Consider the following 25,879-nt stretch of genomic DNA (forward strand, 5'->3'; position numbering starts at 1 on the left):
AACCATTGTAAGTGGATTGGTCAGAGGCATTAAGGATATTTCACACTGAATCACCATTACCACCATCCATGAGCAGAGCCTTTCACATTATAAAATGGTAGGTGTGGTAACATATAACTAATCCGAGCACTTGGGAGGTAGGGAGCAGAGGCAGAGGCTGGGGGATTGCTGCAAGTTTTTTGGCCAGCTTGGGCTACATTGTGGGACCCTGCCTTACCCCTCCACTCCCAAGCTTTGAAACTGAATAACTACTATCTGCTTAACGCCCTGTCTGTCCTGCCGCCCCCGGCGCCCGCCGTTCTCCTTTCTGCCTCTGTGAATCTGACTCTGGGACCTCATGTGAGTGTGTAAGCGGGATCTTTTTGTTTTTAAGATTTATTTATTTATTATGTATACAGCATGATATATCATGTATGACTACAGGCCAGAAGAGAGAAGAGGGCACCAGATCTCATTACAGATGGTTGTGAGCCACCATGTGATTGCTGGGATTGAACTCAGATCCTCTGGAAGAACGGTCAGTGCTCTTAACCTCTGAGCCATCTTTCCAGCCCCTAAGTGGGATCTCACATATGGTCTTTTCCTTTTGTGACGCTTCATTCAGTTCACTCAGCACAGTGACGCCAAGGGTCATCCCTGAAGTGGGCGTGGTGTCCCATACCTGTGACTCCAGCACTTGGGAGTAGAGACACAAGGATCAGGAGTTCAAGGACCGCCTCAGCTACATATATAGAGAGTAAAAGCGTAGCCTGGGTTATGTAGTACTCTGTCTCTAAAACAAATATAGCATGTACTAGAATTTCTTTTTAAAAGCTGAATAAAGCTGGGCTGTGGGGGCACACGCCTTTAATCCCAGCAGTTGGGAGGCAGAGGCAGGTGGATCTCTGTAAGTTGGAGGCCAGCCTGGTCTACAGAGTGAGTTCCAGGCCAGGCTCCAAAGCTACACAGAGAGACCCTGTCTCGAAAAACCAAAAAAAAAAAAAAAAAAAAAAAAAAAAGCTTATTAATGTTATATGTGTGTGTGCATGTGTGCACACGAGTATGTATTATACACATTGTCTATCCAGTCATTCAGTAATGGATTCTTTGGTTTCTTCCATTTTTAGAAAATATGAATAATGCTGCTATGAATGAACTCCTTAGCTTATTTTTACAGAGGCAGTACATAGCTGCCACGAGCGTGGTGCGCCCCCCCCCGCCCCCCTCCCATGGTATATATGCACATATGTACATCAGTGTGTGCACAGAGGCTAGAGGGAGATGTCAGATGTCTTCCTTATTTTTTGAGATGAAGTCTCAATGAGCTTGTCATTTTGCTGCAGCCATGCAAAACTTTTTAGGTGGGTGTTAGGGATTGAACTCAGATTCTCATGCTGAGTAAAGTACTCTGACCCATGGGGCCATCTCTCTAGCCTCTAAAATGCTGTTTTCAGAAAACTAGCCTTCAAGCTCTCCAGACCTCACTGCTTGTGTGGGTGTGTAAGCTCTGACACATTCTAAACAGCCCGTGAAAAGCTTTCCTTAGTATCTGTCCACCAGTTGACAGAACTGGGGTGGGAAGTTTATTTGGTAAATATTGAGCTATGGATGTGGCTTCTCACTCCTGTAATCCAATATTCCAGAGGCAAGAGACAGGAGGATGGCTTTGCCTTCTGTTCTGGGTTATAGTGTAAAATGCTGTCTCAAGAAAACCATTACCCACCACAACATTTGATTGTTTTAATCAAATAAATAAGCAAAAAACCCCAAGCTAATGAAGAACTTCAGGTAACTGTTTATGTGTTAAAGGCTGCCTTTGAGGAGCTTGTAGGGGTATTTATTAATGTATATGTCTTTAGGATAAATGAATTTATATTTGATGTTTTAATTATTAAGTGATATTTGGTGATGACAGTTTCCAGCTTCTTAGTCATACCATCTAATGCTCCCAAACTATTAATTGGATCTGATGACCTACATGGTGCATGTGGGAATGCTGCAGAGGGAAAAGCTGTTGCCAGGGGTTTAGGCACACACCTGTAACCCCAGAACATGGCAAATGGAGGTAAGAGGATCATGGTTTGAGTCCAGCCTGGGAGAAAGCAATGCCCTGTCTGTGAAGAAGAAGCAGGGTGGAGGTGCCAAGCAGGGCAGAAGCATCCAGATGTATGGATGTTGAAGGAAGATGTCTAGATCCCTTGAATCCTCTTAATTCAAGAAAATGTGGTCACACATTCTTAGGGAAAACCCGGGTTTGCAGGAGGCAGGAGGCATTCTTCGCAGACTCAAAGCGACACTGACTTTGTGGTGGGTGGTGAGATCGTAGGCTGAGTCAGTGTTTCCGGAGCTTTACTGGTGTGTTTGTGTAATAAAGATCCGTGTGAGGGACCAGCTAATGCAGTGTGGTCAGATACCACTGGGCAAGCTTATTAGCAAATCCCCATGGTGTACATGCTCTAGCTCACCCACAGAAGCAAAGAAGTGCCAGAGTGTTTGAAAAATTGCCCCCAGTGCCTGGCCTTTCTTGCCTCTTTCCAGGGACTGTCTAGAGCTAGTTGAATGATAGAGCACTGCAAGTAGACTTCAAGGCTGACTGGCCACCACAGAACACAACCGCCTCTTTAGGAATTAATCTTTTACATCTAGGTAAAGCTGAAGAAAAATCGAATAGTTGATATGTGAAAGTTAACTTAGGACTGGCAAAAGAGGGACTTGTCTTATTTTGTATTTGTTATGTAAGCTAAAATGAGTAAAAGCTTGGCTTCTTTGACATGGAAATACTTTATCACAAACATGATGTAGACATTTGGCCAAGATTATTTGGGAAATACAACTGAGTCCTTAGGGCACAGTCCCTTTCCTGAGAGCTTATCTTTTGCCAGTGGGGAGTAAGGCAGGCTGAAGCAATTTCATTCTTTGGGTCAGACAAATAGAAGAAAATGAAAATAAGAGAACATAAACACATGACAGACTGTTCTTTTTTATACAGCTGTGTTCAGACATAATTCGCATTCAGACGATGTAGCCAGCTTTGTAATTTGTAGTTCACTCGACTGTACACTCCTGAACACATTTTGTCACTCTCAGAAGAAAACTAGACCAGTAGCTGTTGCTCCTTTGCACCAGACAGCCATTGTTTGTTTACTTTTTTTTTTTTTTTTTTTTTTTTTTCCGAGACAGGGTTTCTCTGTGTAGCTTTGGTGCCTTTCCTGGATCTCACTCTGTAGACCAGGCTGGCCTTGAACTCACAGAGATCGCCTGGCTCTGCCTCCTGAGTGCTGGGATTAAAGGCGTGCGCTGCCGCTGCCGCCGCCGCCGCCGCCGCCGCCGCCGCCACCGCCACCGCCACCGCCACCACCCGGCTTGTTTGTTTACTTTTTGTTTGCACAGTTCTCCACTTGGGTGTTTAGATCGAATGGATCTCATAATAGGTCGTCTTTTGTGACTATTAAAATGTTTGAACTATTACTATTATTATTGTGTGTGTGTATATGATGTGTATGTGCAGGTGTGAGCATGCCATGGTGTATGCGTGGAGGTCAGATTGGTTCTCTCCTTCCATCTTTACATGGGTAACAGGGATGGAACTCAGGTTGCAGGCTTGTGTTATAAGTGCCTTGGCCTATCGAGCCATCTTACTGGCCTGTGTCTGTTTTCACTCAGTGTAAGCCCCAGCCAAGTAGTAGCTTGTATCAGTAGTTCATTCATTTCATTTCATTACTTTAAAATTTATTGTTGGGTTGGGGATTTAGCTCAGTGGTAGAGCGCTTGCCTAGCTAAGTGCAAAGCCCTGGGTTCGGTCCTCAGCTCAAAAAAAAAAAAAAAAAGTATTGTTGTGTGTACTAATCTGCCTATGTGGGGATGAGAGAACAGCTTTGGGGAGTTGATTCTTTTTTTCCACTGTGAGTTTCAAGGGCAGAATGCAGGTCATCAGGTTTGCCCATCAAGCCCTTTCCCTGCTAAGCCATCTCTCTGGCCTCATTCATTCATTTTAATTATTGAATAACGTTCCATTCTGTGGCAGTTTACATTATCTGTGTTTTGCTTGATGGACTTTGGGGTTGTTTCTTTTCCTACTTTATGCAAAATATATGGCCATGAACATCTTGTCTGGATGCAGTTTTCTTTCTTTTTTTTGAGCTGAGGATTGAACCCAGGGCCTTGCTTGCACTTGGTAGGCAAGCGCTCTACCACTGAGCTAAATCCCCAACCCTGGCTGCAGTTTTCTGTGTTCCTCTTGGACATGTATCTAGGAACAGAATTGCTGGGTTGTATGATGACCCTGCTTAGCCTTTTTAGGAACTGTTTTCCCAAGTGACTGCCCCATTTCCATGCCAGTCATGTGCCTTCTGCATCTCCTTGCCAACCTTTGTTTTTGTCTTGTTGATTATAGTTCTCTGAGTGGGTGTGAAGGGGCATCTCATTGTGGTTTGGTTTGTCTCTCTCTGGTGTCTAGTGCTGCTGCATGTCTTCCTGTGCTTACTGGGCATTTTTGTACTTTTTTGGAGAGTTGTCTATTCTGATACTTTGCCCGTTTGAAAATTGATTATTCATCATTTTTATTATTGAAGTGTAAGTGTAAGACTTTTGTTGTTTTTGAGACAGTATTTCTACTTTAGACTGGCCTTCACATTCCTATACATCTGAGGGTCTTCTTCAACTCCTGATCATTCTGCCTCCATTTCCCCAGTGCTGGATTCCAGGTCTGTACCTCCATGTGCAACTAAGAGTTCTCCACATATTCTAATGGAAGTTCTCCACATATTCTAATGGAAGTCCATTAGAATATATGTGCCATTGGCAAACTTCTTTTCAGTTCTCTGTGTGGTCTTTTCTCTGTCTGTCTGACCCCCACTCCTGCCCATGTTGCTGAGAATCTAGGGATTTAACTTAGGCCTCCTGAAGTCTCTCCACTGAGCTCTAGCCTCAGTCCCTGCCTTGAGTGCCCCTGTGCTTGGGGCTTTACTGCCGACAGTATGAAGCAGTATAAAGATTTCATTTATGAACCTAGAATGTCTTTCCATTTATTCGTCTTTAATTCTTTTCAACTGTGTTTTAGTTTTTAGTATACAAATCTTGAGTTTCTTTTCAATTTATTCTTAATTAAAAATTTTTGATGCTATTTTAAGTGCAGTTATTTTTTAATTACATTTTCATATTTCCATTGCTGGTGGGTGTATAGAAACACAACTGGTGCTGCTATATTTGAAAGCATATCATATGTGCACACACACACACACACACACACACACACACACACACACACACTGCTTGGTGTTTTCCTAGTGGGTCCTGTAGGACTTTTCTGTACACAAGGCAGAACCATCTGCAAATAGAGAGATCATGCCTGCCTTCCTTCCTAGTCTGAATGCCTGTGTTCGTCTTTCTTGCCTGACTGCCCTGCCTAGAATGTCTAGTGTAGTGGTGAGTAGAGTGTGAGCAGTAAACATCCTTGTTCTGATGCTGGAAGTGAAGCGGTCTAGTCCCTCGCCATCAAGTATGATGTTAGCTTTATTAGATTGAGAAAGCGCCCTTCTATTCTTGGTATGTTTCTCATGAAACACTGTGGGATTTCTGTTAAATACTTTTCCCCAAATTATTCATTTCTTAAACATGATGGCTTTTCTTTTCTTACTTTATCTGCAGAAATTGACTTACATACCAAATGTGTGGTGGATGTCGAAGCAAACAAAGTCATTCTGAATCCTTTAAATACAAATCTTTCCAAAGGAGACGCCCGGTAAGTTAAGAAACATGTTCACTGAACTCATCAATGGTTCCTGGACACACTTGGGGTGCTCTCTGTAGATACATGGCTGCCCACCAGGAGGCTGTCCCCAGGCTGCAGATGAGTAGTGAGAGAATGTCAGGAGGTTTCAGACTGAGCTCTGGACAGTGGAAACTCAGAGAATTGTGAGCACTGTGGGCTGAAGTGATTGAAGCAGGCCTCAAGCAGGTGGTGCTGGCTGAAGGTCCAGGCAGGCGTGCGGCAGAGAGGGAGCCTGTGCACTGCTGATTCCTTGGTGAGGAGGCTTCTCCTTAGGCCTGCCCAAATCCTGTCATCTGTTGGGGCCAGTTCCAAGTGCTACCTTCTTGAAGGCTTTCCTGCAGCCCTCAGAGGGTTGTCTCCTCTAAACACAGGCGAGCTGGAGACCACCGGATTTAATTACTGCATGCACATTGCTAACTGATTCTGTCGTGCTGAGGACAGATATTTCAGCATCACTTGTGGGTTTAGGCAAATGTATGAACAGAAGAAAAGAGGGAGGGGTGAGTGGGGAAAGAACAAATGAGACGGTCTTTTTCTCAAAAAATGGAGTGAAATTAATTAGATCAACTAAGCTAGGCTCAGAACATAGAAACACCAGGAAGCAGACAAGGAGATTTACCTTGTAGCCCAGGCTGGCCTTGAACTCACAGTTTTCTGCTTCCAGCTTCCTGAGTGCTGGATTAAGGTGTACACCACCACACTTGTTGCATGAAATCTAATAGGTCTTACAGTAAAAAACCCAGAGCCAGATATTGGGGGTAAATGCTGAAAGATCAGAGAGACACAGGAACAAGCCACGGCTACTTCTCACCTCGACAACTCCAGAGATCCTCTGAGTGTCTCTGAGTCCTCAGCCGAAAAGGGCTCCTGCTGAAGAGCCTCCAGCTGAAGAAGCCTTAGTTCCTGTCTCCTCATGCCTTGTATACCTTTCTCTGCCCAGCCATATAACTTTCTTCCTAGTGCTGGGATTAAAGGAGTGTGTGCTTCTCAAATACAGGTAGCAGAGGCATGAGATCTCAAGTGCTGGGATTAAAGGTGTGTGCCATCACTGCCTGGCTCTGTTTCTCTCCTAGACTGAATCAATCTCACATAGTCCAGGGTGGCTTTGAACTCACAGAGATCCAGATGGATCTCTGCCTCCCAAGTGCTAGGATTAAAGGTGTGTACTACCACTACCTAGCATCTGTGTTTAATCTAGTGGCTTGTTCTGTTCTCTGATCTTCAGGCAAATTTTATTAGGGTACACAATATATCACCATACACACCTATCTCTGGTTTGTGGTTTTGTTATGCATTTTTTTGAGAATTAGGAGCAGGAGGTGAATTAGGAGAAGTTGGTACTGTAGGAAGCAGGGTAAAACAGGGAAGAAGGGTTTTATGGGGATCATCTGTATGGTGACTTGGAGAAGTCGGGAGGGGAGACTTTCTGCCCTGGTGCCCTAGGCAAAGTAGATGGTACTCTGTAAACATTGTGGATGGTGTGGCTTGTGGCACTTCATGGTGATCTTTTGATTTGAGTTCCAGCAATTGCTGGACTTGGGGCCAGAGATTCTGAATTGAATCCTTCCATAGTTGTCATGTAGCTAGTCCCCCACCGCTCCTAGATAGAGCCTTGTTGTCAAAGCTAGCCTGGAACTCATAGAAATTCTTTTGCCTCAGCCTCCTGAGTGGTTAGATTATAGGTGTGAGCCACCCTGCCTGGCTTATAGCTAGTTATTTTTAATTTATTTGAACCAAATCCTCTATGATGCCAGATTTACCTATTTCATATAATAATTTTTTTCCTTCAAAGATCAAATTAATGTTTGGTCAAACGTTTTGTAAAGTGCTTTGCAAATGTTTATTGTACTGATAGTAGAGATCTAAGTATCTCTAGTGATAAGGATTATGGGTTATGTTGTTAATGACATGTTAAAGGTGTATATAGTCTTGTAAAACATGATACCAGGAGTCTGGGGAGATAGCTCAGTTGGTAGAGTGCTTGCCTCACACATACAGGGCCCTGTGTTGAATGCCTAGCACCATATAAACCAGGCATGGTGGACATTGTAATCTTAGCACTCAGGAGGTGGAGGCAAAAGGATCAGAAATTTAAGTCTGTCTTTGGGCTCATAGTGAGTTAGAGGCTAGCCTGGGCTACCAAAAGAGGCTGCTGAGATTTCAGGCTGGCCAGTAAAATGCACCATGGCTCTGAGGGGAATTGCTTTTGTTTGTTTTCACTTCTGGGACTTGGAGAGGAGATGCCTTATTTGGACACATGGGCAACTTTGTATAAATCTGAATGCAGTGACTGCACTCAGAATTCTGACTTTGCTTTCCCAAAGCATGTCAGCCCACTCTTGCTCCTTGTTCATCAATTGTTTCTGTTATTTGTTGTTACCTCAAAAGTACAGCCCCTTAAAACATCAGCTACCAGTTTTTGTGGTTCAAAGAGACCAGTCAGGGCACAGTGGGATGGTTTGCTCTGCTCCATGTTATGTGGGATATGGCTGGAAGACTTGAAGACAGGGTTTGGAATCATCTAGAAGGGCTATGGTCATCAGGCCAGGTAGTTCATATCCTCTGTTGAATAGTGGTGTCTCTGAGGATGTGTGCAGGACAGAAATTCATAATCTGGTGACTAGTTCCAAGCTGAGTGTCCCAAAGGAGACCATGCCAGGAGGAAGTGTGTCTACCTTGTGTGTCCATTGTGTGGGTCACATAGGTCAGTTCTGTCCCATTTTCCTGCTCAAGGCTAGTGTAAAGCTCTATAGTTTATTAGGTTTTTAGTGTGTGTGCATGTGCGTACGTGTGTGCATATAAATGGAGATCAGAAGTCAGCAACCAACAGGAGTTGGTTTTCTCTTTCTTCCATGTGATTCCCAGGGTTGAACTCAGGCTGAAATCAGACAGATGCTTTTACCCAATGAGCATTTCTGGTTTAGAGAAGGAAGTATTTCAGCCCTCAAACCTTAGGTTCAAAGGATAGCGTTGATAAGGGGACAGGTAGATATGGCCACCACCTCTTTGGGTGCAGTCTGTCAGATTGTGGTGTGTAGCTGCCTGAGAAGGTGATTGAATGGAGTGAGCACATAGGACTTAAAACAGTGTGCTTGTTCATTGAGGTCCTCCAATCTTGGAGGTCTGTGAAAGAAGCAACACTTTCTAATTATATAGATTATTTTCTCTGTGATATAGTAAGAATAGAAATTTGGATATTATTTACTTTTGTAGAATATGCTACTATTAAAAGGTCCAAGAAGGATTAAATGTAATTATATGTGATAGTTTTTGGTCAAGTAAAGTTAAGCAACTTGACTTTTGATACAGGGTATCCCTATGTAACTATGCTTCCCAGGCTCGCCTTGAACTAGTTAGTGACCTTCCTGCCTCTGCTTTCTTGCATATGCCTATAGTCTTGAAACATAGACTTGTAGAGAACAAATTTTTATTGGAGTGTATACATGTGCAGAGAAGTGCATAGCTTGTGGAGATTTTATAAATTGGATATCCTTCTACAACTGGTACCATGTAAAGGAAAAAAGCCAGTGGATTGCTCAGTCAGTAAGTGCTTAACACCAAGCCTGGTGACCTGAAACCCACTGTGGAAGGAGAGAACCGAATCCTGAATGATGTCCTCTGACCCATGCAAGAGCAGTAATCAAAATAACAATGAGAAAAAGAAACAGAACATTGCTAGTGTGCAAAAGTCACTCGGTGAGACCTCCCTTTTGACCTCCTTCCCTTTCTTCCACAGGATCTCACTATTTCTTCCCTGGAACTAGACCAGGCTGGCCTTGAATTTGTGGTGACCCTCTTGCCTCTGCCTTTTGTTTGTTGGGCATGTTCCATCATGGCTAGCTGGCTGGCTGGCTGGCTGGCTGGTTCGTCCCCTCTGTCCGTCCGTCCATCCGTCCGTCCGTCCCTCCCTCCCTCTCTCCCTCCCTCCCTCCCTCCCTCCCTCTCTCCTTCCCTCTCTCCCTCCCTCTCTCCCTCCCTTCTTTCCATTCATAATATGAAGTTGAAAAGTGAAAATAGAAAATTCAAATGTAGGAGTCAGTTGCATGTGCTAACTTCTTAAATTTGGAAACAAATAGGGCCAGGCAGTGGTGGTGGTACTCCTTTAATCCCAGAACTCAGGAGGCAGAGCCAGATGAATCTTTGTGAGTTCAAGGCCAGCCTGGTCTATAGAGTGAGATCCAGGACAGGCACCAAAACTACATGGAGAAACCCTGTCTTGAAAAACAAACAAACAAACAAACAAACAGAATAATAAATAAGTCTTTAAAAAGGTGTGTGTGGGGGGGTGTTGGGGATTTAGCTCAGTGGTAGAGCACTTACTTGCCTAGCAAGCACAAGAACCCTGGGTTCGATCCTCAGCTCAAAAAAAAAAAAAAAGGTGTGTGTGTGTGTGTGTGTGTGTGTGTGTGTGTGTGTGTGTGTGTGTGTGGTCGGTCAGAGTATAACTTTATGGGGTTGGTTCTTTCCTACCTTTACAGGAGTTCAGAGGATCAAATTCAGGTCATCAGGCTTCTCCACAAGTGCTTTTACCTTCTGAGTCATTTCACTGGCCCAGGATCTAAAAACTTGATTGAGTGTTCCCAAAGCTGATTGGGCACTTAATGACTAATTTGCCTTCTCTGAACCAGACAGCTCCCCTGGGCAGGAGAGTGAGCTCAGTCGGTAAGTGCTTGTCATGCAGTCCTGAAGACCTACATTCAGTCCTAAGAACCCACATAAAGAAATGGGGGTGCTGTCACACATTCGTTATCCCAGCACTGGGGAGACAGCAATGGGCAGATCCCTGGGGCTTGCTGGACAGCCAGCCCAGCCTCCTTGTCAAGCTCCAAGTCAGGGAGAGACCTTGTTCCAAACACAAGGTGAACAGAATCTCAGAAAGCACCCAAGATTGTCCTTTGACCCTATATACATATATACCTGTACACACGTATGTACACACACCAGACAGGACCTTTGATTTTGTGTTAGCATCAACTGTGTAAGTATCTCAGTTTAATTTCCAATTTATTTTACTGAAAAAAATAAAATAAAAAAAGATGGCTATCTTATCCCTTCTCAGTGTCCTCCAATCTTTTGTTCTTGTCTAGATTTTGTCTTATGGCTTTTGTTTCCCGTGTGTCCCTGTTACTAACACGGCTTCTTCTTGAGCCTGCCTTCCCTTTAGGTGTCATTTCCCCCTCCACGGCAGCCACTTCTGCTTGACCTACAGCTGAGTGTACTGCAGCTCGGTTCTTCCACTGGCCACCTAGAGTCAGCTCAGACTTTACGGGTTAAAGGCCACAGTTCTTCACAAGATTGCATAACACCCTAGCCTAACTGTGGATCCTCAGCATGTCCACTTTCCAGGTGGATGTTGATCGGTAGCCCCCATGTTCCTTTCTGGTGTGATGCTCACAGAATGCAGGAAAGCAGTCAGTCTGAAACTGCTCTTTTGGTGCTGGGGCAGCTCAGAGGTAGAATGTGTACAGGAGGCTCTGGGTTCAGTCTGCAGAGCCAGAACATAGAAATACAGTGAGACTGCTGTGTACAAGATCCAAATCAGAAAGATGAGGATCTGCAGAGACATTGGGCCAGGTCTGCGTGGAAATGGGGAATTCTCTACCTTTTCACACGTAGTCAGTGTATGCCATGATCCCAGCACACTCATGTTTTCACCAGCCAGGGAGGGGCCAGTGAGGGCTCTGTGTCGTAAATATGTTAAATTGAATATCACTGTGTATATGTGTACACGGTGTGTGTGTATGTGTATGTGCCTGTGTGTGTGTACATGTGTGTACACCTATGCCATGGTGTGTGTGGAGGTCAGAGGACAGCCTTATGGAGTCAGTTTTCTTCACCTTTACATGGGTTAGGTTGCCAGGTTTATACAACAAGTACTTTTACCTACTGAGCCAGTGAGATTCTTTTTAAATCAGGGTTTTCAGTAGAAAGGTGTAGTTAGATTACTAGTCAAATGGTTGAACTGTCCCTAATCCTTGGCCTTCCACCAAAGGTGGAAAGGTTGGTATGTGACTAACAACCCTAACTCCTAGTTAGAGGCCAGTTCTCAAGGGCATCTGTAAATGAATTGCCACTGCATGGTCTGTGACTGGCTTCTTTACTCAGGTGCCATTTGAAGTTCATCCCTGCTGTGGCTTTGTCTAGTACTTTGTTTTAGAGTGGACTATGTTTTGCACACCATTCGGCTGCTGATGGACATTGGGTTGTTTTTGGTTCCTGCAGCTTTGGGAACAGTGCTGCCTGAGTACTGATTACGTGGACACGTGTTTTCATTTCTCTAGGCATAGAATTGTTGGCTCATATGGAAACTCTGTGCTTAACCTTTCAGAAACTGCCAAAGTCCGTGCACTGTGTCATGTCCTCATTAGGTTCAGGAGGGGTGGTTTCTTTGGGTCACCATGAGGGTAATGGTGGTACCTCTGGCTAATTGGGGAGTGCGTGTCTTGCCTGAAGCTACAATGAAAAAGCAAAATAAACCATTGTGCTGTCCAAACAAAACAAGTCTGGCCAGCTTCAGCCTTTGGCTACCGATCTGAATCCCATGTTCTGGTAAACTGGAATCTGGTTACTTCTATGAAGCAGAACTTTTTGGAAAGGTTTTTAAAGGTTGAGCAAAACTTGAAGACTAGCATGAAGGAAGGTCTAAAGAATGAAGTTTTATGTACCTGTCACCTCAGTTCGGGAAGTCTCCTCTGTTCGCTCTAACCTCGCCTCATCTTTCCCTCGTTTTAACCCTTATCCTCTGCACCTTGGTTTCCTCAGTTTGTTTGTTTGTTTGTTTTTGGTTTTTCGAGATAGGGTTTCTCTGTGTAGCTTTGTGCCTTCCCTGGAACTCACTTGGTAGCCCAGGCTGGCCTCGAACTCACAGAGATCCACCTGGCTCTGCCTCCCGAGTGCTGGGATTAAAAGCATGCGCCATCACCGTCCGACTTCCTCAGTTTGTTTTTTGTCTTCCCCTTGAATTTCTCTGCTGTTTCACTGTGTATGTGTTTGTAGATCATGTCCACAATATCAGGTGTTCATGAATGCCTTTTTCCGTGAAAAGCCTGAAGTGTGACTTGGAAAAGATTGGCCACCTTATAAAAGCTAATGTCTGGTTTCTAAAGGCAAAAGGCTAAAAGGATATAATCATAATATTACTGTCTTTTTGTGGGGAGGAGAGTGATAACTTGGTATTATTTTATCAAATCCTGTTTGTCCTTTTTTTTTTTTTCCTTTTAAAGTCCCCCTTCTGTGTCTTGTTGGCAGTGACTTTCTATCCAGTGTGGCTGTGGGAATGTTTTAGTGTACCGCTGACTGAAGAGATTGCATCTCTCAGATGGGGCCACTTTAAGCATCAGCTCTGAATCTTGAAAAGGAAAGAGCTCTCTCGTGTCAGCTGCATTTCTAGTTGCTCAGCCAGTCCCTCCGGTTTCTTGTTTAGCCCTCTGTTTCTGTTCCAACTGTGTGTTGTGTGCAGCTGTGTGTGCATGGCTGTTTGTTAATGCCGTGCTTGCTTGGTAAAGTGCCATTCTTCCTTTGTGACTCTTCCATACCAAGTGTCAGAACTTGTGAGTAGAACTTTCTAAAGTTGAAAGCACCCTTTGCCAATACTTCAAGATCTTGATTCACCCAGACACTGATTTCTCTAGTGTCCCACTGATGAACTGTTCTTGTACATTGGGGCAGACTCCAAGAAGGATGGCACAGGGGTGTCTCTGCTTCTGTAGTAGACATAGTGTGCTCTCCTGTCCTCCATGCTTGAATCCCCTGTCCTCCATGCTTGAAACTAATAATCAGAGAACAGTGTGGAGGTTAGAACTGCTGGTCTAACGAGGGGTGTGTCTGAGATGTGGATCTCAGTCCACTTAGTAAAGTCATTAGAAAGCTCTTTGTTCCTCTGATGTGTTAAGAGGCATCAGTTTAGTCAAGCTCATTAGGCAATTAATGAATATCTAATACAAGCAAAGCATACCCAACCCCATTTCACTCTGATCGTGGCGGGTGTGCAGATTGGAGCTTGTAAAACACACTGAGAAGTGAGTTGGCTGTTGGCTTTCTCTTGCACAATGTACTGGGGGAGGGCTTATGCTGGTAATTTCTTTGAAACATATGAAGTCATTTTCCGACTAATACCTTATTAGTGGAAGGCGTCATTAGGTCATATTAGATAATGACTTTTTAAAATTTCTCTGTTGCTAGATGGATGATCATTTAAACGGAGATTTTAATTGAAGGAAGTCATGCAAAATGTAATTATGGCATGCACAATGGACATGACTGTTCTCTCTACTGTGAAATGGCCTGTTTGAGGCTAACAGTTCTGCCTGCATAGAAAGTGATCCTCTAGAGACTCATACATGTCTGATTTAATTTCATAAGAGACTTTCCCCTGGGAGGCTGTCTACCCTAATTATGTGGGGGAGGGCTGGAGCATGATTTTGTGCTCAAGAAGTTGTAGATGGCTCTGTACATCCTCCCATTTGCAGAAATACTGTGATGGCTGAGCATGTAAATCATGTATGTTTGAATACGGCTATGAAGAAGAGTAAGGGAAAATTGTAAAGAAAATATTTATAGTTGAACGCAGCTCATTTTGTTGTTAATGGAAACATATAATCAAATTGCAGTAAGTATAGGTTTTGCCAAGTTTGACCAGCACAGCCTAGCAGGCTGTTAAACTGATCTATTTGATAGCTTGTTAGTAAAGCTTTCTGAATAAAGAGTATGAAGAGTAGCTGCCACAGAATCAATACTTGATGTATGTATATACATTTATTTATGCTTGAGACAGGGTCTCATGTATTCAATATATAGCTGAGGATGGCCTTGAACTTCTGATCCTTCTGTCTACCTGTCCACAGGCTTGGATTAAAATTTATTTACATTTTATCATGGTTGTTGGATGTATGAGTATTGTCTTGCTCATGCTTTTATGACTTTCAGTGGTAGTAAAAAGGAATAAACTTTAGAAAATGCAGTAAGGATGCTTACATTTGATAAAACGAGGACAACATATCATGTGAGCAGATAGTAAGTCTACAACAAGTAAGTTACAGCTGTTGGGAATCCCTGAATTCTGAATTCAGCATAAAATGGTAAGTGTATGACCTACTAGAAAAAAGTAGATTGATTTACTTAATTATAAATAAAGCTTGAGCAGCTCCTACGCCCTGACGTTAGAGCCTTGTTGCTTTGTTTTGTTCTTTTTTTGGCATCTGTATCGATTACTTTCTTATTGCTATAACAAAAACAACTTAAGGGAGAAAGGGCTTATTTTGGCTCACCATTTGTGGGCACAGTCCATCATGGTAGGGAAGGTGTAGGCAACATGGCTCTAGTGTAGGCAGAGTTTTCCTGTTCTGGGAGCTGCTTCCAAATTACCACACCGAGACTTATATTAGTTGTAAATGCTGAACCAGTAGCTCAGGCTTATTACTAACTAGCTCTTACATTTTAAGTTAACCCATATTCCTTATTTACGTGCTACCACATGGCAGTACCTTTCTTAGCATTGCATGTTCATCTCTTGCTCCCTCTGCGTCTGGCTGGCAACAACTCTTGACTCTGCCCTTCCTCCTCCCAGAGTCCTCTGTGTCTGGCTGACCCACCTATACTTCCTGCCTTGCTACTGGCCTGCCAGCTTTTTATTAACCACTGAGAGTAATACATATTCACAGTGTACAGAAAGACTATTCTACAGTACTCTAGCTATGACAGGGGCATGAGGCAACTGGTATCCTCACGAGGCAGAGAGAGAGGCATGCTGGTGCTCAGCTGATTTCTTCCTTTTTCCTTTTTATTCAGTCCAGGACCCAAGCCGCTGCAGTAATGCTGCCTACAATCAGAGTGGGTCTTCTTCCCCAGTTTAACCTTTCCAGAGGTGCTGGGGTGTCTCCCACATGATTCCAACCACCACAGCATGTCTCCCTCACCCCCTGAGGCTCTTTGTCCTCCTGTCATAGGCTCCAGAGTAGAAGGACTATTGCACTACCCCTGGTGCAGTTACGTTTCAAGACAAGGCAGAGGCACTCAGGTAGAAATGTGATGTGAAAACGCAATCAGTTCATAGTACTCGTGGAAGATTTTCTCATCAGCCCAACAGTTGTGCATCCAGTGTCCCCACACTGAGCCAAGAGTTAGGATGATCTGTTAGCCTTTAGCTACATGTAGTCATGTTGTCAGTCATTGGACAGCAAAGTTGGAAAGTGGAGAGCAGTCACATGTTCTCCATGGCTTTGCAGACTCAGAGTGAAGTAGTGTGGCTTTATTCTGAGCATTGTCTGGTTTCCTGGGAGAAGTTTCTTTTGCAAATTAGTTCTTTAGAGACTTGGAGTCCTTAACTTTCATACACTGAGCTCTTTTAGAAAACACAGGTATCAGGGCTGGAGAGATGGCTCAATGGACAAGAGCACTGGCTGCTCTTCAGAGGACACAGGTTCAATTCCCAGCACTCACATGGCAGCTAACACCTGTCTATAATCTAGTTCCAAGTGATTTGATACTTTCATAAAGACATTAATGCAGGCGAAACACCAATGCACATAAATAATAAATAAATAATAAAAAGCCCAAATCACAGGTATCTTGTAGTAAATTTCACCTTTGCTTCACATTTATCAAGCCTAATTTACATAAGCTTATAATAAAATCAATTTGTTTTGTGGTCCTGGGAATTGGACCCAGGGCCAAGATTGCCACTGAGCTCCACCCCCAACCCAGCTTAAAACTTAGAGGATGAGTCATAATCATTAAGAGTAACACTGCACCGGGCGGTGGTGGCGCACGCCTTCAATCCCAGCACTCGGGAGGCAGAGCCAGGCGGATCTCCGTGAGTTCGAGGCCAGCCTGCTCTCCAAAGTGAGTTCCAGGAAAGGTGCAAAGCTACACAGAGAACCCTGTCTCGAAAAGCAAAAAAAAAAAAAAAGAAAGAAAAAAAGTAACACTGCATGTATCTTCGTGTTTTGATAGATATATAAAGCCAGTAATGCTTTTGGCCCACCTTTAGGAAAACTGAAATGAAATTTAGATAAGGATCAGAAAGGATGTAGAAGTTACATTTGCCATTTAATTTTAAGAATTTTGTTATAGAAAACTTGGCATAATATAAAACCATTATCCGTGGCCAACAATGTCCTATGATTGCTCCCTCCCTTTCTGCATTCCTATATTGTTTGGAAGGAAATTCCATTTACCCAGAAGCATTTGAATGCCATTAGCATAATCATAATATTGTAATTTTGTTGTCATTTTTTGAGATAGTTTCTCTGTGTAGCCTCAGCTATCCTGGGATTTGCTCTGTAGACCAAGCTGGCTTCAAACTCACAGAGATCCATCTGCCTCTGCCTCTGCCTCTGCCTCCCAAGTGCCACCACCTCTGGGCCTATAATGCTGTAATTTTGCCATAAAATTAGTTAGATAATGCACACAGTATCCCTAATCTGAAAGTCTAGAATCAGAACTGCTCTAATAATCTCAAAACTTTCTGAGCATGACATGATGCCCAAGATAGAACGTTCTGCACCTGACCTCATATGATGGGCTGCAGTCAAAATGCAGGTGCACTAACAATCCCATGTGTTTGCCTTTGTGGTTTGTGAGTAAGATGTGCATGAACCGCAGATGAATGCATGTTTGGACCTGAGCTGCTCCTACAATGCCTGCTGGTTACCGTTGTTCAGATTGGGCTTATTCTTAAGGCCCCTGTTTAATGTTGCCTCTAAGATCATGTTTTGAAGGTCAGTCTGAGTCTGAGAGTTGTAGGATGAATCTTAAAGGTACTTGTTAATAAAACAAACCCGACGCCAGTTATTGGGGTGATTGCTGGACTATCAGAGACACAGAACAAGCCACAGCTATTTCACCTTGCTAGTTCCTCAGGTGATCCTTTTTCCTCAGGCTGGAAGCTTCTGAGTCCTCCACATGAATCTCAGCTGAACTGTGTTGCTCCAAAGCCTGAACGCTTAACCAACCAAATGCTTAACTTATATACCTTTCTCTTTCTGCCCCCACTCCCTGGGATTAAAGACTGGGTTTCTGGGACTAAAGGCTGGGTCACCATGCTTAGCCGTTTCTAAAGTGGTCTTGAACACACACAGAGATCCACCTGACTCTGCCTCCCAAGTGCTGGGATTAAAGGCGTGCGCCACCACCGCCCAACTTCTGCTATAGCTTGGTCTGACCCATTTTCTAGCCACCATTTCTGGCTCTGTTTTAGTGGCTGTCTGTTCCCTGACCCCAGATAAATTTATTAGGGTACACAATATTGTTGGGAACACAATACCCACCACAGGGTGTCCTTCCAGTTCCTAATGATGGGTGGAGCCAGTGTACCCTCCTATCCACACCCTGTACCAGTGCCCTTTCCCCGGAGTGGATGATCTTGGTTCACTAGGCATGTTCTCAGGGTGACAGTCTCATTGCTAGAACCTTTAGATGCCCATAGCACACAGCTCTGTTCTGCTGTCATTCTGACCAGCTGGTTTCTGTGTGTGGCTCTGGCGGTGTTTGAAATCTACTGCTTTCCAGGGATCTAATGTTAGGGTCTTAGTTACTGGATGATGAACCTGTTTTCTGAAGATGAAGCCCTGCTTGTGAGATATAGACTGGGGACATGGGCCTGCCTCACCCAGAAGAGTGCTTGGTTTGGCCTACAGCTTCAGTGTTTAAAAATTAGGAGGCTTCATGTACAAACCCAAATTCGTCATACGTTTAAACAGCCGGGAGAGCTGACAGTGCTGGGACAGTGCTGGGTTTGTTGTCCCTGTGACTAGGCCTTGACCTCTTCAGGCCAGTTCCTTCATTTGTTATTGTCACTGCTCCTGTATGTCTCTCCCTTTCCAACCAGCTGTGTAGCTTCATTTAAAACATCATTTTTATTTTATGTGTATGAGTGTTTTGTCTGCGTGTATGGCTGTGCACCATGCACTTGGAAGCCAGAAGAAGCATCAGATCCCTTAGAACTGAAGTTACAGACAATTGTGAGCCACATATGGGTTCTAGGAATTGAACCCTCGTCCTCTATATAAGCAGAAAGTGCTTGTAACCGATGAACCTCTCTCTAGTCCCAAATCTAATCTATTTATTTGTTATAGACTATCTTTCTTTTTTTTTATTTTTTATTTTTGGTTTGTTTGTTTGAGACAGGGTCTTACTATGTAGCCCTGGCTGGCTTGGAATTCACTATGTAGACCAGGCTAGCCTTGAACTCCTAGAGATCCGCCTGCTTCTATCTCTGCCTCTGCCTCTTGAATGCTGGAATTAAAGGTATGTACCACTATGACCAATCCAGGAGTGGAGATTCTTTCTGGCTTCTATGACAAAGATTATTCTTCTTGACTTTGGCCCTGGGCTTTGAGGCTCATTAATTCCACCACCCCCCTTTTTTTTTAATGTACAGAATTACAGAATCTCAATACTCAGGAGCTGAGGCAAGAAGGCAGGGGTTTCACAGAAAGGATAGGTGACACAGAGAGTTTGAGGCCTGCCTTGTATACACTGTGAGACACCTCCCCCCCAAAATACCATGATTTCCTTTTTAAGTGTCATTTAAAAGAGCATTTCTGGGTTGCTGCAGAATCTTATTTAACCTGTGCTATTTGATTTATTTATTTTACTTATTTATTTAGTGTGTGCTTTTATGTGCTTTTGGAGTCCAGAGGCTGATTCTAAGTGTCTTCCTTAAGTGCTATTGGCTGAGAGAGAGAGAGACAGAGACAGAGAGCATGTATATATGTGTGACAGTCTCTCTCACTGGCTGGAACTCACTGTGTACCTCTAGGCTAGGCTGGCTGGCCATAGAGCACCAGGGAGAGCACCAAGGATCCACCTGTTTGCCTCTGCAGTGTGGACATATGCCACCACCTGCAGCTTTTTATGTGGGTTCTGGGCATCAAACTGAGGTCCTCATGTTTGCAAGTTTACCCACTGAGCCACATCCCCAGACTCAACCTGTGATACTTGTGAAGCTCATGGCACTGTTCACCAAAGCATGACAAGTGAGCAGTTGTGAGCATTTATTATAGGCCTCTTTGGGCAATGGGCAAGGATTCCCTGGTTCTGAGCCTGCTAACAGTTCCCTGTTTACAGAGAGGTGTGTGGGTCAGAAGTGTGCAGAACTGAGAGGGAATTTTGGTGTGATGTGAGATATTTTTAGGGGGCTTTTGAATGAGGTTCAGATGCTGCAGGGAAGGGAGTCACATGGGTTATATGAAGTCCTTGTGTCTTTCTGTATTGTAAAGAAGACAGAAGAGGGAGAAGCTGGGCTTACCTGGATCCTGACAGACCAATATTCTGTTGTCAAGATGGACTGATTTGATTCTAAATATATCAGAATGTAATTTAACAAAAAATTAGAAGTATTTCTTAGTGAAAAGACAGATCAGTATAAAGATTTTGAATGTCATCAGAACATGGTCACTATGTATATGTCTGGCACTATTTTATTAACCATTCTAATTTTTTTAAATTTTAATTTTTTATTTCATGTGTATGAGTGTTTTGCTTGCATATGTGTCTGGGTACCATGTGCATGCCTGGTGCCCACAGAGGGCAGAAGAAGACATTTGGAACCTCTGAACTGGTGCTGGCAGCTGAAACCAGGATCTCTTGCAGCAGCCGGAACAGCCAGTGTTCTTAACTGCTGAGACAACTTTCCAGTCCTGTTCTAATTTTTTTCTTTCTGACTTTTCAAGAAAGGGTTTCTCTGTGTAGCTCTGGCTGTCCTAGAACTTGCTCTGTAGACCAGGCTGGCCTCAAACTCTTGAGATCACCTGCTTCTGCCTCCTGAGTGCTGAGATTAAAGGCATTTGCTACCACCACCTGGCTTCTAGTTTGTTTTTGAAGAATGGATTTTATTTTGATTTTGTAGTGCTGGTTCATCTATGATTTTGTTGAATATATTTTTTGTGCCTTTGAGTTGGTATTCTTGCCCTTCTATCCCTATTATTCTAGATTTGGTCTTTTCATGGTGTCCCAAATTTCTTGGACGTTTTGTGTTACGCCTTTTTTGGTTTTAGTGTTTTCTTTGAATGGCGAATCTGTTTTCTCTATTGTGTCTTCAGTGTCAGAGATTCTCTGTTCCATCTCTTGCATTCGGTTGGTTATGCTTGTTTCTGTAGCTCCTGTTCCTTTAGTCAGGATTTCTATTTCCAGCATGCCCTCAGTTTGTGTTTTCTTTACTGTCTCAATTTCAATTTTCAAATTTTGAACTGTTTCCTTCATCTGTTTAATTACTTTTTCTTGGCTTTCTTTAATTTCTTCCAATTTTTTGTTTGTTTGTTTGTTTTTTCTTTTTCTTTTTTGGTTTTTCGAGACAGGGTCTCTCTGTGTAGCTTTGTGCCTTTCCTGGAACTCACTTGGTAGCCCAGGCTGGCCTCGAACTCACAGAGATCCTCCTGGCTCTGCCTCCCGAGTGCTGGGATTAAAGGTGTGCGCCACCACCGCCCGGCTTGTTTGATTTCTCTTCCATTTCTTTAAGGGAATTTTTTATTTCCTCTTTAAGGGAGTTTTCCATTTCTTCTTTAAGGGGCTCTATCATCTTCTTGAAGTCATTTTTATGATTGATTTCTTCTGCCTTGGTTCAGGTCTTGCAGGTATAGAATCACTAGGTTCTGATATTGTCATATAGGTCTTTATGCTGTTCCTGTACTTTTTCACTGGTGTCTACTCATCTCTTCCTCTGCTCGGTGCAGGCAGTGTCTGTGTCTGAAGGTGCCTCTCTTGTTCTAATTGATAGTCGTGGACTCCACTAGGAGTTCTTGGTTGAATCAGTGTTGTTGGGCTCTGTTTCTCAGGGAGCAGCTTAGTCCAATCAGTGTTAGTGGGTTCTGTCTCAGGGAGCAGTTGTTCCCAGTTGGTGCAGGGTGTGCTTATGGTTCCAGTGGCTGTTGGATTCGTAGGGTTTTTTTTTTTTTTTTTTTTGTTGTTGTTGTTTTTTGTTTTTTGGTGGGGGAGCAGGGAAAGGTAGCTGTCTGATCCCTGGGACTCCGATGGCTGGGGCCTAGGGGATAAGGGCTAGAGACCTACCTGGTCTGCCAGTCTGGAGATGGGGGCTTACCTGTTCCCAGTTGGTGCAGGGTGGGCTTTTGATTCTGGTGATCTGATTTGGTGGCTGGGCAGTGCCTTCTTTTGTGTTCTCAGGTGGAGCGTTTTTTTTTTTTTTTTGAGCTGAGGATCGAACCCAGGGCCTTGTGCTTGCTAGGCAAGTGCTCTACCACTGAGCTAAATCCCCAACCCTTAGGTCGTGTTTTTGCTTGTTCATTAACTCCTCAGCTGGTCTTATTTCCTCAGACTGCAAACTTCTGAAACCTCTCCTGAATGGATCTCAGCTGAGCAGGTTGTGCAGTAGGGCAGTCTCACCAACACCTCCAAGTTGTTTGTGGTGCTGGTTCATGAAAGTCACTACAGGCAAGTGTCCTATCACTAAGCTGTTCTCAGCCTTCTCTGTAGTCTAGGAAAGCGCTTCTTGAGTGTGAGATGCACTGGCTGAGCCTGCTGAGCCTGCTGAGCCTGCATGCCAGCCTTCATCCATTTTTATGGAGCGGGGTACTGGGCCAGAGATATGCTTCAGTGTTGAATGGTAAGGACTTTGGGCCTTGCCATTTCCAGAAGCCTCACATGTATCTCCAGGCTCTGATTTTCTCCTTGTCACTTGCATCAGACACCTCAGTGCTGCTTCAGATCCCCTCCTCACCTCTCCTCAGAGCCTTTGATCACTTGTCAGTCCTGGCTGCTGCCAGCTCAGCCTGAACTCTGACCAGTCTCACTGAGACAGCCTTATGCCTCGCCGCCTCTCCTGCTCCTTGGGTGCACCCAGCTCAGCTTGCTGAACACTCAGTGTGAGGCAGCCTGTCTGTGTGCCAGATCTCCTGCCCATGCCTCACCGGCTGCTGGTTTAGCTTCCTGTTACCCTTGGCCTCCTAGGACTTGGTACTGATCATTACAGAGAACCGACTTTATAGGAAGAGGTTGGGCCTGTTCTTCCTAGAGTGGCTCGCTCGTTAACCCCACAAGCACTGGGAAGACTGGCATTTAGTCATCCTCCTAGCTGTGGGACGGGAAGAGGTAGTGTCGATGGAAAGCGGTAGAGCTTAGACTGGTTCATGGGCTCTGGGCCCACTGTCATCTGTGTCAGTCTGGAAGCTCACATTCCCTCCTGGAGCTTCAGTTGCTTTCTCTGTGAGGTAGAGGTGCTGGCTCTACACATCACACGGATGGATGGACACTGCAGGGGTGCCATCTCTTTATGTAAGGGTCTGGCCCATGCTAGATAGATGCTTAGTAGACAGTGGCTGCTGTTATGCTCCAGTAGACTTATTTTGATCATTTGTTGGACTGTGTTGTGTTTTAAGAGACATTCTTTTCAAACACGTGCATGCTGGGCAGTGAATAAGTGTTGATTGGGTTGAACATGCAGTAGCTACATCAGGTTTCTTTACATTGACAGTATCACAGATGAGTTAATAGGAGCTAGTGTGTTAATCTCCAGATGGCAGGATTAACCATCCTGAAGAGCATCAACTGGCATAATATTGCCTAGAATTGATTACAGTTGCACACACAAAAAAACCCTAATTCTCAGACTAGAAGGACTCTGGTCCTGATTGACAGGTTTAGGAGCTGTCTGTAGTATCGACAGGCACTTTAGAGTCCTTGGAAATGCAAGTGCTGAATACAGACTGTAGGTTTTGGATATTCCCACTGATGGCAAGCAACATTTATTTACAGCTGTTTGTACTAGTTTTGGATTTTTGAGACATGCTATCCCTCAGAACCCTGCTGCCAGGACTAGAATCCCTGAGTGCTAGGAGTACATGTGTATGCCACCAGTCCTGGTTCAGGCTACTGATGACACCTAATGTTTGTGATCTTGGCAAGGTGCTTGAGAAAGAGAGAAAAGAAATCACAATCTGGAGTCAGAGAAACCCATCCACAGCTAAGAATATTGTTTTCCCTGATGTACTCAATGGCTGTTGATTGTGTTTCAGGAGTGTTGCCGTGAAGAAAATAGTGGTTAAACAATGGAGGTTTTCCAGGCTTCGTGGAGCTTGCTAGCATAGGATGTTGTAGACTGATCTAAGCCCTGTGGCCATTTATCATGAGATATTATAGTAACTTTCTGCCATTACACTTAGGTGAAAGGGCATGGGCCATTTCCCTCCCAACCACACCACAAGAAGGTAGGTTACAATATAACCTTGATGAATCCTGCACCATGTTTATTAGCAGACAGCCACAGCTTGAGTCATGCAAAGCTGTTGCTAGAGGCCCAGTGAGGTCACAGCTCTCAGATAAGTACCTGGCTGGAAAGTTTCTCTCGAGACACATGTAGCAGGATTCAGGTATTCTCTGGCTAGATCTGAACTGGGGCTTAGGGAGGGCCCTAGCCAAGAGCACTGCTCCCAAGGGAAAAGGATAGGAAGCTAGCTGCTCTTCGTGAGTTGCTTTCCCAGGACAGAGGTGTCTGCATTCAGTTTTGGTTGATCTACTTTTAACACCATGCATTTTCCCAGTGAAAAGTTAGTTCTAACATTTTCTTTGCTGGTGAATAAGCCCGTTAGTGCTGATCAGAAAAAGAGATAACTTGGGGCATGCAAAAATTGCTTCAGAGCAGAACTTCTTAACTGTTCTCTTGCCATGAACCCGTTCGGCTGTCAGACACAGCCTGTGGACACCTCTTGAAAATGCATAGGGTTAGAAAGGAGACCAGATGTGTACTGAAATATAATTATCAGAAAAATTATTAGAAATGTGTAATAGCAGTGATATGCACTTAATGCTGTGCTAACTAGCCAGATCTAGTGTTGGCAATATTTGCTTAGGCTTTGAAATTGTGTTGGGTATGTAAGATACTAACAAGATATGTACAACAGGGCTGGAGAGATGGTTCAGTTGTTAAGAGCATGTACTGCTCTTGCAGGGGACTTCAGTTCAGTTCTTAATACCCATGCCAGGCAGATTCACAACCCCTGTATTGCTCTGGGGGATCACATGCCCTCTTCTGGTTTCTGCAGGCACTATACTTAGGTGCATTGCACACATACGCACCCCCTACCCATGCACCCCGAAAGACCCCAAAACTATTTGCAACAAGTAGAATGAGATAGGAAAGCAGCTGGGTCTGTTGGTGATAGAGTCACAGGCTCTGCTTATCCCATAGGTCATCGCTACACCAATAGTTGAAGGAAACACTGAGTTTTGGTGGTAAGGTCTTAAGAAGTGGCAGTGTAACTCTTCTCTGGGTTCACAGAGCCTCCCATTCAGTCTCTGTGGTTAAGATCCATGTTCCTAGAGCAAGCCTCCTTGGTTGGGCTTTCAGATCACACACCAACCATTATCTCTGTGTTGATCAAATGCGTGAATGTATTCCCATCATTTCTTTATATTGGATGAGGGTATTGTGCTTGGGGTTCAGAGGTCAAACTCTTTAGAATGCAGAGGACAGTGTGACCTTGGGGTAGTGGTCAGAAGCCTGGCTTGGCTGCGAGCACTTCCCATGTATTGACTTTTCTAATCTCCATTATTATCTGCTGTTTGCAGATGAGAAACAGGCACAGAGAGATTAAGTAACTTGCCCAAAGTCAAAACTAGGTCTGTCTGGCTCCTTTGACTCCAGACTACTCACTCAGCACGAGTCTCCTGATGACAGTGTGGAGCACAAGCTAGGTGGTGTGCGACCATAGATGTGACGTCAGGTCAGAGGCTGCTAACATGATACTGGACAGAAATGGAAAGGTTCCCTGAATGCCAAGCTTTAAGAATAGGTGAAGGATTTTCCAATCCAGAAATCTATACATCTCAGTTTTCAACTTAGACAGAATTCACTGTGCCTTGTGACTAGTTTCTGATTTCAATAAACATTCATCAAATGCCTCAAACTTGGCAGGCGTTGGGCGGGTGGCTGGTTACCAAGGATAGCAGATGAAGAAGCTGATGTGGCAGTGGCTGGTAGCAAGATCACCTGTAGTTACCTGCTGCAGTGTAGTGCATATTGCAAGGGAATTTATTTAGGGGACTCTGCAAGGTGTTTATTTTCTTTTTTAAAGAAAGATTTACTTTTATTTATGTATGTGTGTGTGTATGCACATGTGTATGCACATCTTGTGGAGGCCAGAAGAATGCATTGGGTCCCCTTGGAGCTAGAGTTATATT

At 44.0% G+C, this 25,879-nt stretch overlaps 1 protein-coding gene across 3 annotated transcripts in view; it reads left to right on the forward strand.

The window, feature by feature from the left end:
- Positions 1-25,879, forward strand: part of Kif13b (kinesin family member 13B) — a 157,191-nt gene that overhangs the window by 11,286 nt on the left and 120,026 nt on the right. For 2 of the 3 annotated variants that reach the window (XM_036198619.1, XM_036198621.1), the window contains exon 2: positions 5,626-5,719. In XM_036198619.1, the coding sequence (XP_036054512.1) occupies positions 5,626-5,719 (94 nt within the window). Of the gene's footprint in view, positions 1-4,586; positions 4,683-5,625; positions 5,720-25,879 lie in introns of those variants that run through there. The other variant, XM_036198620.1, reaches the window with a different exon arrangement.

This window comes from Onychomys torridus, chromosome 9 (assembly GCF_903995425.1).
Source record: "Onychomys torridus chromosome 9, mOncTor1.1, whole genome shotgun sequence".
NCBI classification, from domain to species: Eukaryota; Metazoa; Chordata; class Mammalia; order Rodentia; family Cricetidae; genus Onychomys; species Onychomys torridus.